Source organism: Engraulis encrasicolus, chromosome 17 (genome assembly GCF_034702125.1).
Source record: "Engraulis encrasicolus isolate BLACKSEA-1 chromosome 17, IST_EnEncr_1.0, whole genome shotgun sequence".
NCBI classification, from domain to species: domain Eukaryota; kingdom Metazoa; phylum Chordata; class Actinopteri; order Clupeiformes; family Engraulidae; genus Engraulis; species Engraulis encrasicolus.
In genome coordinates this window covers 6,347,850-6,365,349 of record NC_085873.1, presented here as the reverse complement: position 1 = coordinate 6,365,349, position 17,500 = coordinate 6,347,850, and the positions used below count along the sequence as shown (strand labels likewise).

The window sequence follows — 17,500 nt, the reverse complement described above, 5'->3', positions numbered from 1 at the left end:
AGATACCCCCACGTTCAACTCTGGGGTGGTCTGTAAACACACAATGTTGCACAAGCATGTTCCCCTTGTTGACACAAATAAAGCTGTTAAGCCCCAGTGCCCTCACTCACACTCCCATACCCACGGTTCTACCTCTGGGTCTGATAAAAGTCGTTCACACACACCCACGCTCTGCTTTGGGGTCGTTCACGAACAAACACGGTTTCATAAGCCCTCAGCCCCGAGAAAAAATACAATTAAAAGTAAACGCGTGCGCCGAGCATCCCCCTCGCCCACGCTCATACCCACTATGCCCCCCGAATCAGTGGCTAAACTCCCCACTACAGACCGCGGGCGCACGACCAAACACAGTCATACCCCTGTACAGTCCAGAGCCGCTCACACACCGTATAGCGACTTGGCACATACACGTAACGTGTCCTTGGGTTCTGTCTACGATCGAGCATGGGTACAAAATACAATTTGCGCGAAAGCCCCCGAGCTTTCAGGGGCTAACTCCATCTGTGGTGAATACAAATTCGGTTCGAATACTAAGAGAGGAGATAGAAGCTCTACTCCAGCAGAACGCTGTAAAAATAATTCCCCCACACGTAGCACGGTCGGGGTTCTACAGCAGGTATTTCGTTGTACCGAAAAAGGACGGGGGTTCTCGCCCCATCTTAGATCTGAGAGCGCTGAACCGTCACATACGAACATATTCCTTCAAAATGTTGACGCACAAGCAACTCATTACGTCCATAAAACCCGGGGACTGGTTCACAAAATTGGACCTGAAACAGGCGTATTTTCACGTCAGCATACACAAACACCACAGACAGTTCCTGAGATTTTATTTCGAGGGCAGGGCACTAGAATTCCAAGTGTTGCCATTCGGGCTGGCTACTGCACCCCGTCTTTTTACAAAGATTATGGATGCTGCCATATCCCCACTGAGAGAAAGAGGAATGCGTATTTTCGGGTACATAGACGATTATCTTCTATGCGCCCCGTCAGCGCAGATAGCCACGGAACACACACATCTGTTCCGCAGCCATCTGGAATCCCTAGGTTTCCGAATAAACTATCAAAAAAGTGTGCTAACCCCAGCTCAAACTGTGCACTTCCTGGGCCTCACACTGGACTCCACCACGTTCCGTGCCAAACTCACGCCACAACGAGTGGAATCATTTCACAAGTGTCTCTCAAATTTCCAACTGGGAAAGAAAGTCAAATTTCGTATTTGCCTTCGCCTTCTGGGTCTAATGGCATCTATGATAGCAGTAGTACCGCTGGGGCAACTGTATATGAGGGACATGCAGAGATGGGTGTTCTCGCTCCGTTTGCACCCCGAGCGCAGAGCACACCTCAACCGGCAGGTAACGGTTTCCCTCCCATGCATCCGCGCGCTACTGGCGTGGCGAGACCCCGCACTACTGTCACAGGGAGCCCCACTGGGACTCATCGTGACACGACGTGTGGTGACAACGGATGCGTCGCTGAGTGGCTGGGGCGCCACTCTGGGGGATCTGGCTGTGGGTGGTGTCTGGACAGAAAACCAATGTCAGCTTCACATCAACGTCCTGGAGCTGACAACAGTGTTCCTAGCGCTAAAGCATTTCCTGCCTTTGCTGCGCCATCACCACGTTTTAGTCCGTACGGACAACACAGCAGTAGTGGCATACATAAATCACCAAGGGGGCCTGCGGTCGCTTCGGCTTCACCGCATAGCTCGCGATATTATACTTTGGGCACACGCTCACATACAGTCGCTCAGAGCCACTCATGTTCCGGGCGTGCTGAATGTGCGTGCAGACAGACTATCGAGGGCATGCCTCTCCAATCAGGAATGGAGATTACACCCGCGCGTAATCGAGCTTGTGTGGAAACGCTTCGGGCGCGCGGAGGTGGATTTATTTGCATCACGAGAGAACACACATTGCAGACTGTTCTTCTCCATTCGAGACAGGGATGCCCCACTGGGAACGGATGCGCTATCACACCCGTGGCCGAACACTCTCTTGTATGCGTTCCCCCCAGTCCATCTAATCCCACATGTACTAGCGAGGGTGAGAGAGGAGAGCCTCTCGTTGGTGCTGATTGCTCCCTGGTGGACAAACAAGCCCTGGCTAGCGGAGATCTTTCTCTTACTGGCCGGGCAGCCTTGGCGACTCCCCAACAGCAAAGACCTTCTGTCACAGATGGGGGGGGAGTTAGTTCACCCGAACCCGTCAGCGTGGAACCTACACGCCTTCCACGTGAAAGGGACACCCTAAGATCAATAGGTCTGCCATCGAATGTTATTGCAACTATTCAGAGTGCCAGAGCTCCATCTACGAGATCTGTGTACGATATGAAGTGGAGGGCGTTTGAGAGATGGTGTGTTCAGAAGGGCGTTATCCCCTTTCAGTGTTCTATCACCCATGTACTTACGTTCCTTCAGGAATTATTCGAAAAGGGACTGGCCTATTCTACACTTAAGGTCTACCTGTCAGCGATTTCAGCATGCCATGTAGGCTACGATGGTGTATCTCCGGGAGCGCACCCCCTGGCTAACAGATTTCTGAAGGGCGCTCGACGCCTTCGACCTGCTGTGCGCTCGACCGTTCCCTCTTGGGACCTCTCCTTGGTGCTGAACGCGCTCTGCCAAGCCCCGTTCGAGCCCCTACAGACTGCAAGCATTAAGGTCCTCTCGTACAAAACTGCCCTCTTGCTGGCCCTTGTCTCAGCTAAAAGGGTGAGCGAGATCACTGCTCTCTCTATACACCCCTCCTGTATGGAATTCAGTGTGGATAATAATAATGTCACGCTTCGGCCCAATGTAGCGTTTATTCCTAAAGTGTCTATGTTGTACGGCAGCTGCGATCTACAACTGACATCTTTCAACCCCCCTCCTTTCTCCTCGCAGGAACAGGAGAGGTTACATTACCTCTGCCCGGTCCGGGCATTACGCTTGTACATGGACAAAACTTCTTCATTCAGGCGTACCGACCAACTATTTGTTTGCTTTGCAACTAATTCTAAGGGACAGGCGCTCTCGACACAGAGGCTGTCCCATTGGATTGTTGATGTGATTGCAATGGCCTATCGGGCCTCGGGGAAAGACCCCCCTGCTCTCAGAGCTCACTCTACTAGAGGTGTCGCAGCGTCTTGGGCCGCATTTAGAGGAGTGCCTGTCCAGACTGTTTGCGCTGCTGCGGGTTGGGTTTCACCGCACACCTTCGTAAAACACTATCGCCTTGATGTTACAGCGTCCACGGTGGCTCACGCTGTCCTTGAGGCGGGGGGATCAAGACCTGTGTGAACTGCTTTGCACTTTCAGCGTGGTTTTTCACTCCCGTTATTTTTTACTGGTTGGGAATGAGCATTCAGGGGCGTATTTAAAACTCCCATAGAGTCACAGTCTGTGTCGAACGATTCGACCGAAAGAGAACGTATGGGTATATTCTATACCCTCGGTTCTCTGAGGGAGATTAGTGAGACACAGACTTGTGCTGCCCCTTCCTGCTCGCTCGTCTTGCAGAGCTGGGTAATGTGAAGATGAGCGAGCTGTCACAGTTTATATAGGAGGCGGGCGCCTATGAGTGACAGCTCAACTCAGCCAATAGGCGTGTTTAAAAAGGCTTCAAGAGCGGTCGCGCGAGGGCGCTAAACCCCATAGAGTCACAGTCTGTGTCTCACTAATCTCCCTCAGAGAACCGAGGGTATAGAATATACCCATACGCTACTGGCAGTAGTGGTGAGTAATGGTGGGAATGGAGTAGGACTGTCCTAAACGATTATTTTTTCCGATTAATCTATCAACTATTTTTTTCGAATAATCGATTAGTCAAACGATTCATTTTTCAAGTACTCTAGCATTTTAATCTTCAAGGAAATTGGGAAAAAAGAAAGAAACCGTTAAAATTAGGTCCTTGAGCTCACAATGAGCGTTAAATCATGATAGTAGCTTATTTACTCCGAGACACAACGTCCAATTCATACGTGCTGGGCAATCTTAGGTTTCAATAAAGTAATAAAGTATTAGTAAAGTAAGTAAAAAAGCATTGAATTAAATCAAACGATTAGTCGACTATGACAATTCTTATCGACTAATTTTCATAGTCGATTAGTCACGATTAGTCGATTAATCGTCCCAGCCCTAGAATGGAGTAGGAGGGATTAGAAACCATTCCCTTTGATGACCCAGTCAGTGAACACACAAAGTGCCAGGGTCGTCATCGCACCTCAAGCCTGTCATCTATCTTTAGTTGGCCTCTTCTCCGCTGAGCTGCTGCTAGACACATTTACTCTCTCTGCCTTTCTCTCTTTCTCTCCCTCTTTCTCTTTCTCTCCCCCTCTGTCTCTCACACACACTGTGTCTCCCCATCTGTCTCACTGTGTCTCTGCGCGTCTCTCTCTCTCTCTCTCTCTCTCTCTCTCTCTCTCTGTCTCTCTCTCTGTCTCTCTCTCTCTCTCTCTCTCTCTCTCTCTCTCTCTCTCTCTCTCTCTCTCTCTGTCTCTGTCTCTGTCTCTCTCTCTGTCTCTCTCTCTGTCTCTCTCTCTGTCTCTCTCTGTCTCTCTCTGTCTCTCTCTGTCTCTCGCTCTCGCTCTTAATCACTCATATGCAGCATGGTTGTGTCAGCTCTTCATTTTTCAGCTGCCCTGAAGGCCAGTGATGGCCCTGCTCTGCTCTGCTCTGCTCTGCTCTGCCTGAGCTCAGCAAGAAGGCCCAGGGGAACCACCACTGAAGGACTGTGTGTGTGTGTGTGTGTGTCTATGAGAGTTGGAGGGACAGGATGATTCTAGGGTGTGTGTGTTTGTGTGTGAGATATACGGGATGAACCCGTGTGCGTGCGTGCGTGCGTGCGTGCATGCGTGCGGTTACACTTCTTGTGTCAAATAATCTGTGTTGCGTCTCAACCGGCTGGAAAATAGTAACAGCCACCACCACCAAGGTTGCAGGTTGAGAGGGAGCTCTTAGTGTGCTGGGTGTGATTTAGCTACCGCTCTTATTTCGTCCTCTCCTGTGGTGGCCCGTAGAGAACATGCACACATTTTTCATCCGATGGCATGTAGATTTTTCATCGCCTCCTTGAAACCTTTGAAAATGTGAAAACATGGGACAGATATGTGGGAAATAACTAAGCTCTTTGATGCATTTTTAGGTCGTATAAAGGTTTTGCCCTCTTTTTTTTAGTTTTTGAAGGGGACCTGGTTGTTTGTGTTGTGCAAGGAAGCTCCGTGCTGCAACTGAATGATAGAGCTTGTGGCATATGATACTAAAAATCTCCTTTTAATTCTTGCAATGCCAGTGTAGGTAAGCATGCCATTTTCACAATGTTTTGAACTGCTTCTCAGTATGCTGCAAGGTAAAATGTTAAAGGTACTCCTGTAGTGTTTGTTACTTTAGCACGCGTAGGGACACACAATCAGAGGAAAAGGCATGAAAACGGCTAAGAACTTTTTATTGTACCCTGATCCAAGAGAATATGAAAAAGGCTTCCTATTGTATTTTAGGTAGATGTAAAACTGAAATATTATGACGTTCACCTAAGTGTTGTTTTTTTAGAGTGTGATATAGAAACTTAATTTTAAATGGTCTGGCCAATAAAACTCTGGAGAAGTGGTGTGCTATATCGCATGACCTTTGCCAAACTTCCTGGCGTTAATGATATTGCGAAACTTGTGCTACGGCGTGAGGTAATACCATATGATAATTGTGCAATGCTGCCGCGTGTGTGTGTGTGCGTGTAAGAAAAACGAGAGCAGTGCATTAGCGAGCTCAGAGTTGCATTAAGTGACTCCTTATCGTATTTCTATTGTTTTTCCTGAGGGTGCTTTCGGTTCCCAATAGCTACATCTAATACACAAGTATAATTGGCCGAATAAAAATATGCTATTCTCCCAGCTGTGTTTATAGTGGTACCGTACACATGGTAAATATACCCATGTGTTTATGGCTTTATCAGTGGCTGGGGAAGATCCACATTCTGCAATCTTAATTTTATCCAGTTGCATTTTTGTGCTTTCCTATGCTTAAGAAGATGGGCAGTTCATCAGTTGTGTTGTGATCGTAAATGTCTCAATTATCACTTCCATTTATCTGTCACATTAATCCCCCCTTTCCCCTCTCTTCTTCTCCAAATCTCCGAACTACCTCCCTCTCTCTCTCTCTCTCTCTCTCTCTCTCTCTCTCTCTCTCTCTCTCTCTCTCTCTCTCTCTCTCTCTCTCTCTCTCTCTCTCTCTATCCCTCTCTCCTCCAGCCTCACCTGCATAAGATCGTCAACAGTTCCATGGAGCTGGCCCAGTCTGCTAAGGAGCCGTATAACTACTTCCTGCTGCTGAGGGCCCTCTTCCGCTCCATAGGGGGCGGCAGCCACGACCTGCTCTACCAGGAGTTCCTGCCCCTGCTGCCCAACCTGCTGCAAGGTACAGTGCACGCGCACGCACGCACACACACACGCACGCACACACTGGTCGCACAAACCTTGCATCAAGTACAAGGTACAAATACAATATGTTTGTGTTTGCGCGCGTGCGTGTTTGTATTCTGAAATGATCCATATTTAATATTATGTGGGATCTCTTTAGAAGATGCTATGTATGTTATATCATCTATAAGTGTAAAGGGTACAACCATTTTGCAAACGATATTACCTCACAATCGTGAAAATGTTATTTCTGTCAGAACCATTTCAGTCAAGAAACACAAGAGAAGAATATAAATGCAATTTCTTTTATTGAAATTATGAATTACGTTTGGCGGTATAGCTCTGTTCGGAGGAACCCCCCTATTTCCATGAGCAGCATGGAAAAGCATTTAGTCAGGGGGCAGCAGCAGTTTAGGGAATTCTCACCCCAGCAGGACAGGGCGAGAGATAACCCCCCATGAACAGAGCCAAGCGACGTGACAAGAGAACATGTCACATCATACACGACAAGGTGGAGCAGGGGAGGTGGTGGGTAGCAAAAACCGAGCAGCATACAGTTGAGAGGAAGTGGATAGAATTTAAAAGGCGTGCCGAAGCCGTGTGGCCAATCGCTAGGGTAGAAAGATTATCAGCTGAGAGAATGCACCTGGATCAATTAGGAATTAATTAGATGAAGGGGAGGGCAGCAAGCTTCTTGACTACCATGGCCTGGCCAGAACTGACGTTAGTACTTTAATTTCTGTCAGAACCATTTCAGTCAAGAAACACAAGAGAAGAATATAAATGCAATTTCTTTTATTGAAATTATGAATTACGTTTGGCGGTATAGCTCTGTTCGGAGGAACCCCCCTATTTCCATGAGCAGCATGGAAAAGCATTTAGTCAGGGGGCAGCAGCAGTTTAGGGAATTCTCACCCCAGCAGGACAGGGCGAGAGATAACCCCCCAAACAGACTATACCTGGTAATCCTCTCTCGAATACGATGAGAGGATGTCATAGCTATAAAGATAAGCCCCCCAAACCAAATATCTAAAACTAAATTTGGAACTAAATTTGGTAAAGGCAGGGGGGTGGGGGGGCATAGCAGCAGCAGGAGCAGCAGATGGCAGCACGACGCATAGATGCAGACACTTATTGGTTACCACCAGGGGCAGCAGGGGACATGGCTTCTGGGCATTAAGAATGGCGCGCACGTCCGGCCGTAGGTAGCGTGCATAGGCAGCAGAATTCCATACCTGGTAATCCTCTCAAAGTCAGTTAAAATGAGAGGATTGGTTGAGCAGTCGAATTTAGATATCCCCCCCAAAAAAACATCATGTACTAGTCCAGAGTAAATCATGCATGTGATCAGAGGAGCAGTCGTATTGACTATGCCAGTAGTAAGTATAATCAAGAAGGCTGGGCCAGTCATTGGCTAAATGTGGCATAAATCGTCAAGTTAACTGAAATAGGCAGATTTCTATTAACCAGACTAGACCAGCAGAAGTTTTGTTTAGCAGCAGTTATATTAGGATCACAGCAGCAGCAATAGGACATAGCCAGGCAGCAGCAAAAATACAAACTTGCCCAGCAGTAGCGAAAGAGAAAACTAGATAGGTCAGTAGATAGTTAAATAGGCCAGTAGAAATCAGGTGAAATGAACGACCCCAGCCAAAATGATAAAATGTAACTAGATGACCAATAAGTTGGCCGCAGTTAACAATTTGGGGTTGGCAGCATCCTCGGTTAGTGGCAGTTAAGTGCCCCATCACCAGCTGTAAAATAGACTTTAGGTAGGATTAAAGACAAGGCCAGCTGTTGGACAGTCAGATGCACATAGAGAAATAGAGCGTCAACAGTGGTTAAATAGACTTGGCTGGGAGTCATTAGGATAAAGTACACAGACTGGAGGCACTAAGGCTAGGATGGCTTAATAAATAAATGGGCAAGGTGGGCATCAGCAGAAATGGGTTGGGCGGGCAGGCAGCAGCCAAATGGGCTAGGTAGCAGGCAGCAGCAAAATGGGCAGGTGGACAGGCAGCAGCAAAAAAGAACTAGGCAGATGGGAGGCAGCAAATAGGCGTGTCAACGATGGTTAATAGACTTGTCCGAGAATTGTTAGGATAAAGTAAACTAGACCGTGGCACTAGATGGGCTAGGATGGCAAACAAATAAATAAATAAAACAGTGAATGGGCTAGGTGGACGGGCAGCGGCAAAATGGGCTAGGTGGACGGGCAGGCAGCAAAATGGACTAGGTGGACAGGCAACAGCAAAATGGACTAGGCGAGATGATTGGATAAGCTCAGCAAGCAATTGGCTCTCGTTACCGGACAGGTGGGAGGGATGCCAGCCAGCGCCATGTTTGCGTAGCCAAATGCTCTCGCTTTTTGAGTGCTCCGTCTCTTACGTGGGCTGTCTCTGGTAGCGGGCAGCATCAAATAGACTAGGCGTACAGGCATCATAAAAATTGACTAGGCGGACGGGCAGCAGCAAATGGGCTGATTCTTTAGGATCAGTGCCGCTCTACTCCAGAGCCCAGAACGGCAGCTGATTGACAAGGACTACGAAATATGCAGTTGGCAGCACAAGGTGACAGCGAAATCACTACATCATCTAGACGCGTCAACATAGAGAACACTGCTAACATGGCCTGAACACCCACACAGGATCAGTGCTACTCTAGGATCCGGAAAAAACAGCAGGTTGACAAGGACCACGTGACAGCACACAATAAGCTGGGCCTCTATGATGGCAACCAATAGCTAGAATGATGGACAGATACAGTTGTAGGTAAAGCCTATCCGAGAGCAGCAGGGAGACCAGAGATGACGACAGTCAGCAGAAGCTACATTGAAACAATATGAGCAGGCAGCCGCTGGCTAGACACTAAACCGACCAATGAAGCAGCCGCTAGACTAAACCAAGTGAGCCCACTGCAGTTACGGTAGCTGCACAATACAATCCAGCAGATCTGACAGCATATAGATAATATGACTGGAGGCAGGCGCAGGACCCAATGCAGTTAAACTATATGTGAGCCAGCTGTAGTTAGACAGAGTATGAGCCAATAGCAATTGCAGCACATGGACTACTCAGGGCAATCAATGCTACCATGAACAACAGAGTCAACATTCTCACAGGGCGAACATTAGCCAGACAGCACGATTACCATCCTATGAAGCAACACAGGCGACCATTAACAAAACATGAGCAACACTAGAGTACACTTGCCGAGCAAGCAGAGCCAATTCAGACTATGAGCTAACAGTGCCACCACGACTACACAGGGAAACAGTGCCAACAGACCACAGAAGCTAACAGCATTAGCAAAGGCCTATGTATACTATGCAGTTGGCAGCAAAAGCAGACGAAATCAGCAAAATTGTCCAGACACGGCAACATTCTACACTACACTACAGCAACATGATCTACACTAAAGGCCAACATGACCACTGATGCAGCCTCCCCCAGCAGAGGCCACAACATGGCTCCATGAGCATGACGAGACCTAAATGTGCTAAATAAGACCCAACATGCACACCACTACCCAACATAATAGCCTACAGTTGATATTGTACGATGCAGATAGTTTAACCAAAGTGACCGGAATGAGGGGAACAGCTAATAATGCCATACAGGCAGCACAAGCACTACTGCACAACCAAACCGAGCTAGCAGAAAGATACACAGCCATGCAAGGTCACGGTTAGGCATATAACCAGGCTTTAACAGATGAGAATATAGCCATGCTAGCACAGCCTACATCAGCCAGTAACATAAAGACAATGCATCCCTTGCTAGTAGTAATGGCGGACTCCAGACAAAATACTTACACTACATTGGCCAAACAGCAGGACTGACTACATACCAGCACAACAGGGCACCAGCACTGAGAGAAACAGCGACCACACTACAGCCAGGCCACAGCCAGAGTACCTACACAGCCCAGCCAGGACTATGACTATACACACTGCAAGCACCTAGACTAGCAGCCAGGAAGCAATGGTTCACCAGAACATTATATCCTAGTCTAGGATACAGAGCTAGCAAAACTTGGCCAAACAGGCCAGTAGGCCTACTATAAAGCAGCAGAGACAACATCCCGAACATTGCAGACAACTCAGAACTATGGTAATTGCAACTTCCCAAAAACTAACAGATGAATAGCCACGAAGCAGTAAATAGCCTAGAAAGAGCACATCAATCTAGGCTATAGGCCTAGAGCTAGCACACTGCAAATGGTCACAGGGGGTGGAAGGGGAATGCGTTGAACACCAGGAATGCCAAAAACAAGACGGATAAGCAGCAGTCACCAGCATATAGGCTAAACAGCTAGAGTCACGGAATAAAAAGAATGCAAAAATAAATAAATAACCACAGGTCCCGAAGCACGGTTTCCAGCAACAATCAATTCAAGCCACGCCCGATTAGAAACACCTGTGGTTTTGTTACAAAGTGACAGGTGACCGGCGAGGACGGTGGAACAAACATACTGTAATTTAAAAATCGCATCGCATGACGTCTCCCTTACCTAACTATTGTGACAAAGGAAGCATAGGCTATTCAATCCAACCGTTTCAGAGCACGAAGCACAAATGCACAGGGTCGCCAGATTTCTATAGGCTACACTATACCGCCATGCGACTCAAAGCGCAAAATAGACTACAGTACTCCATGCGACAACTTTCACGTGAATGTTAAATGAAAATGGATTTATCATCCCACGGCAAAGGTCAATTAAGCACCTATATCAAACACCAGCAGACGGTAAATGCAACAAGTTAACCATCAAATATCCACCTCCGCAAGAATTGTGAATTCATATTGTAAGCAACTGAAACATGCGTGGTGAGAAAGCAGCAAGCCAAAATCCGGTTTACCATCAGGGTGGACAATGACAAGAACCAAAGCGATTCAAAAACGGCGTGCGAGGCATTTAAAGTGATCAGATGGGAAGCCCGAGACAATGTAAATTACAGGCATAGCCTAAGCCACTTATAGGGCCTATTAACTTCTGCAACACATTGAAAGCGTTGACATGCAGCCAAAGCACAGAACATGGCATTGGCCAAACATCACCACCAGTTGCAGCTGTAAACAGATCGAATGTATGTATCACTGGCGAGGGGGGGAAACAAAGAAAGTGCAAGTTCACCAAACGCGCAGGTGCGGAATGTGATGAAGCAGTTGTAATATTACAATCAGCGAAAGCTCAGAGCATGGGAAATTGTAGGCCTACAGCCAGCAAAATACATAAACTGGGGTAGGCATCACAAAAAATCTATTTTAACGCCCTAAAGGACGGCACCGCACGGAGAAAACAATCAACTGTCCAAATTGAGGTGCGTAACTTTTGAAATCATAGGTGTAGGCTTACTCCCTGTCGGAACGGAGGCAGAACTAACGAGGCAACTCAAAGAAAAATGTGCAGCCTACCAGACATGAAACGATATCGACAAAGAGAACGCTAAACAACGTGTTCAGAAGGCATAAGAAAACAAGCAACCAGCAACACCAACTCCAGCAAAAACCGAGCAGCATACAGTTGAGAGGAAGTGGATAGAATTTAAAAGGCGTGCCGAAGCCGTGTGGCCAATCGCTAGGGTAGAAAGATTATCAGCTGAGAGAATGCACCTGGATCAATTAGGAATTAATTAGATGAAGGGGAGGGCAGCAAGCTTCTTGACTACCATGGCCTGGCCAGAACTGACGTTAGTACTTTAATTTATGATTTTCTCTCTCTCTCTCTCTCTCTCTCTCTCGCTCTCTCGCTCTCTCTCTCTCTCTCTCTCTCTCTCTCTCTCTCTCTCTCTCTCTCCCCCCCCCCCTACTCTCTTTCTCTCTCCCCTACTCTCCTTCTCTCTCCCCTACTCTCTTGCTCTCTCCCCCACTCTCCCCCTCCCCTCCCTTCCCCAGGCCTGAACATGCTCCAGAGCGGCCTCCATAAGCAGCACATGAAGGACCTGTTTGTGGAGCTGTGCCTGACGGTGCCAGTGCGCCTCAGCTCCCTGCTGCCCTACCTGCCCATGCTGATGGACCCGCTGGTCTCGGCCCTCAACGGCTCTCAGACGCTCGTCAGCCAGGGCCTGCGCACCCTGGAGCTGTGCGTGGACAACCTCCAGCCCGACTTCCTCTACGACCACATCCAGCCCGTGCGAGCAGAACTCATGCAGGTACAAGGGCGTTTTTCCCTGCAAGTGTAAAAGCACCAGTGAGTGTGAAACAAGTTTTTAGTTAAAGGATTTGTCTGGAGTTGAAGCAAGTTTGCCTAATTTTTGCATGTTTGGGATGAAATGCAGTCATTTAAGAGCAAAATCACGGCAAAAGGATTTGTTTTGAGAAAGTTTGATAATATTGCATTATCCTCGTTAGCCATATCATCACGGGTTGGCGGTTACACCACATTTCAAAAACACAACATTTAAAAGTCTTACACAGTTCAAAACAACATCACACTTACCTTGTAGTAGGTTGAGGGTCTCCAAACACAAACCGAAGTGCCCCAAGCTCTTAATGTCTTCTTAAAAGGTGTGCAGAGTGTGTTTTGTGAACCCAATGCTTTGACACTAGCTATGACACTAGCTATGAGCTATGCCCCAGACACTGTCTCGAGGGAAAAGCGCATAATAGTAGATTGCCTACGTTAAAATGATTTAATGGAAGAGTTTAATGAAGGCTGTGTGTGTGTGTTTCCCGCCCTGCAGGCGCTGTGGCGTACGCTGCGCAACCCGGCGGAGAACATCTCCCACGTGGCGTACCGTGTGCTGGGCAAGTTCGGGGGCAGCAACCGCAAGATGCTGAAAGAGTCCCAGAGGCTCCAGTACGTGGTGACCGAGGTCACGGGGCCCAGCATCAAAGTGGAGTTCACCGACTGCAAGGCCTCCATACAGCTGCCCATGGAGAAGGTGAGTGGAGTGGAGGGATGGATTGCTCTTACATTACATGTGTGTCTCGACTATGAGTGCACCACATCCGTTTCAGACCTGCATATATCTGTTGTTCACTGCAGGTGTTTTACCCTGTTTTTTTTATAATGGCGTGTTTTCTTGTTTGCTCCTTTGGTAAATGGATCCCGAATTTAAAAAAAAAAAAGATTTTGGTCATGTTTTTGTAGTACAGTACAGTTTCCGTTTCAAACTTTGTCATCTGTTGCCATAGCAACTGTTCCGTGTACAGAACGCGAGGACGCACGAGGAGACACAAGTACACACAAACACACACACACACACACACACACACACACACACACACACACACACACACAATTCATCCTGAGCATGCATTAGTGCTGTTCCTGCAGAGTAAAAGAGGAGGAAGCGTTGAAATGAAAGTAGGGGGCGCAGAAAGAAGGGAAGAAACAGTGTGGTCATAGCTTGTTTCTTTCCCCCCTGCAAAACAAGACTGCATTTGCGTCAGCAGTGTGAAGGCTTTTGATGTACAGCACATGAGGCAGCACTCAACACTGATGAATGATGGCTCATCTCTCTCTCTCTCTCTCGCTCACTCGCTCTATCGTTCTCTCTCTCTTTCTCTCTCTCTCTCTCTCTCTCTCTCTCTCTCTCTCTCTCTCTCTCTCTCTCTCTCTCTCACACACACACGCTCTCTCGCTCTCTCTCGTGCATTTTGGGATGGCTGTATTTTTTTGGCCATTAGCTGGGTTGCTAATGACAATCGGCTTTAAAGAATGGGCCCAGAGAAGGCGGCAGATTAGGCTTAGGCTCATGGCTACTCTTCCTTTCTTCCTTTCCCCCCTGGCCTCGGCGATAGACACCCCTTTGGAAAAGCTTGAATAGTCGGAGACAGTACACACTCACATACACACTCGCATACACACTCGCCTACACACTCACGCTCGCACTAGTGCACTCGGACATGCGCACTCACACATGCTCTTTTACTCATTCCATCCCTATATCCTCTCCTCTCCTCTTTCCTCCCACTATTCAGCGTTTCCTCTTCTCCACTCCTCACTCCCCATATCCCCCATTTCCACCTCACACCCGCCACTCCACCCAACTCTCCTCCTCCTTCCTCCTCCTCTTATCCCTCCCCCATCCCTTCTCCTCCTCTCCTCCATTCCACCCATCCATCCTCTCCTCTTTTCTCCTCAATCTACACCCCAACTCTCCTCCTCCTTCCTCCTCCTCTTATCCATCCGTCCATCCGTCCATGCCCCCCATCCGTCCATCCCCCCATCCGTCCATCCGTCCATGCCCCCCATCCGTCCATCCCCCCTTTGCTCTCCTTTAATCAATCTTGGTGCAGGCCTGCCTGTGCGGCTGACGGGGGTTATTTACTCCGTACAGGGCTTGACACTGGCACCTGCCAACCGGCCAAATGCTGGTAAAACTTGACTGTGGCTAGTAACAATTACAGTGCCACTAGCCAATGTGGCAGGTGCCTTATTCAACGGTATGACACATCAGAATAGCATTTATTCTGCATTATACGCCTTGTGTATCAATTGTTTACGTTCAAGAAAAAGCTCAGTTCCTCAGTTTTTATTTGTTTGATTTATTTCCATACAGAAAGCTATGCACTCATCTGATTGCTTTAACACCCCATCTTCTGAGGTTAGATGAACAGCGTCATGATTAATAAAAAAAACAATATCAAATTTGTGGCTAGTAGAATAGCTGGATGGCTAGTTACTCAGGAAAACCATTAGCCACATGGCAGGCAAGCGAAAAAGTTAGTGTCAAGCCCTGACTCCGTCTAATGGCCTCTCTCGCTCTCGCTCTTGCTCTAGCTCTTGCTCTTGCTCTCGCTCGCTTACTTGCTCTCTCTCTCACTCTCTCGTTCTCTCTCTCTTGCTTGCTCTAGTCTGCACAACACAAATTGTCATTTCTCTAATTGCGTTTTGCGCTTCAAAGACGGATGCTGCTGATGTGGTTGCCTTGTGTCTTACGTGCGTACACACACACACACACACACACACACACACACACACACACACACGCACACGTGTGCGGCTAATTTAATTTGCATGAGGACGCAAAGGCATCGCCATGGGCTGCAGCTGCTGCCCTCCTGCGTGCGTGTGCGTGTGCGTGTGCGTGTGCGTGTGTGTGTATTCGTGTGTGTGTGCGTGCGTGTGTGTATTCGTGTGTGTGTGTGCCAGCTGCACATATCACCTGCTGCACAAACATCAACACACACACACACACACACACACACACACACACACACACACACACACACACACACACACCACAGTTTTGTTTAGCAGACGTCACACTCATAACGTTGCCTCAATGTCTATAATGGACGGGTGGAACTGAACATGTTTGTTCCTGCTCGTTTTCCCTTCTCTCTCTCTCTCTTTTTCTCCTCCTCTTCCTCATTATCCTTTCAGTTCTCTTCAGCCTCTTCCATCCCTTCTTCACCTCCTCCTCTCTCTTCCTATTCCTCCTTCTCCTCCATCTACTCCCCGTCTCCTCCTCCTTTCCGGATAGATGGAGGTATCCGCCATGCTAATCACCTTCCCTCACCTACGGGCACACACACACACACACACACACACACACACACACACACACACACACACACACACACACACACACACACACACACACACACACACACACACACACACACACACAGGCGCCAGTGTCTGGCACATCCATCTCAGGTGCTTTAGCATGCACGTCTTCTCACCGCGAGAAGAGGCAGCTGACAAGCAAAACACCACACCCCCTGTCTCTTTCTCTCTGGATCTTTGTCTCTTGTTTCTCTCTCTCTTTGTCTCTGTCTCTCTCTTTCTCTGTCTCTGTCTCTGTCTCTCTTTCTCTGTCTCTGTCTCTCTCTCTCTCTCTCTCTCTCTCTCTCTCTCTCTCTCTCTCTCTCTCTCTCTCTCTCAAGGTTGCCAATTCAGCTTATTATTAGCAACTTTAGGCTTCTTTATTTCGAGCAGTCTCTTTAGATTTTGTGCAGTCGCGGGTTGTGTTTCTTTTTGGACTTCATGTTGTCTTCTGCCCTGCCGGTGATTTGGATGTGTTTGGATGTTTTGAAACTTCATGTTTATCAATGACAACCCTGTTCTCTCGCTCACCCTTACAAGTACAACAACGTTTGTAATTCCCCCTCTCTGTGTCTGCCTCTTACATAGATTTTAGCTGTCACACAGACCCTCGCAAAGAGCAAGGTCGGCTCTGATTTTGTGTTTGTCTAATCACACAGGCAAGGCACGTGACTGAGCCCCGCATTTCCCGCATTTTTTTAGTCTTGGGATGTTTCTTTTGGGCTTCTTTTCAGGATGCCAGTTGCTTATATCTCTAAAGATCTGGCAACACTACTGTTTCCTTCACTTAAATTCCATGTCTCTTTCTTGCTGTCTTTTCTTCTCTCTCTTCCTCTCAGTCTCCTTTTCTTTGTCATTCTTATTCCCTTTCTTCTTCTGTTCCCTTTTGCTTTGTCTAATCTCTTTTGTTTCGTGGCACTCATTCAGTCTTTCTTACTCGCTAATCATTTCTCTCGTTCATGTTCTGTCTTTCTGACGCACTCTTTTGCACTTGTTAATTCTCTCTCTCTCTCTCTCTCTCTCTCTCTCTCTCTCTCTCTCTCTCTCTCTCTCTCTCTCTCTCTCTCTCTCTCTCTCTCTCTCTCTCTCTCTCTCTCTCTCTGACTATGTATCTCTCCTGTCTTACTTGGCGTACACACACACAAACACACACACACACTGGTGCTCTCCTTGGCTCATCTCTGAGCTAATCCTGTTGCTGTCTGTAGTCTAAAGCCTATTTGAACCCAGGGAGGAGCAGGCGTGTATGTGTGCTTTAAGTTTCAGGGCCGATGAGGAGGAGAAGAGGAAGACTTAACAATTGAAACGCACATTAGTCACCGAGTCGCAGTCTGGCATATTAATTAGTGTGTATATCTCCCTGAGGTGTAATCCAGAGTCCTCGTCTCTAGTGTTGACTAGACAGTTATGCATCCCAGACAGTTGATTACACACACACACACACACACACACACACACACACACACACACACACACACACACACACACACACACACACACACACACACACACACACACACACACACACACACACACACACCAGAAAAGTTAATGACGCACGCTTGTGGACGCACACATACTTGTGCACGCACGCACCCTCGCGCACGCA

The 17,500-nt window shown here is 47.9% G+C and overlaps 1 protein-coding gene across 4 annotated transcripts in view; it reads left to right on the top strand.

Annotated features, from left to right (window-relative positions):
• trrap (transformation/transcription domain-associated protein) overlaps positions 1-17,500 on the top strand; it is a 209,395-nt gene that overhangs the window by 28,257 nt on the left and 163,638 nt on the right. For all 4 annotated transcript variants that reach the window (XM_063221633.1, XM_063221634.1, XM_063221631.1 and 1 more), the window contains exons 19-21: positions 6,223-6,388; positions 12,288-12,544; positions 13,076-13,276. In XM_063221633.1, the coding sequence (XP_063077703.1) occupies positions 6,223-6,388; positions 12,288-12,544; positions 13,076-13,276 (624 nt within the window). The remainder of the gene's footprint in view (positions 1-6,222; positions 6,389-12,287; positions 12,545-13,075; positions 13,277-17,500) is intronic.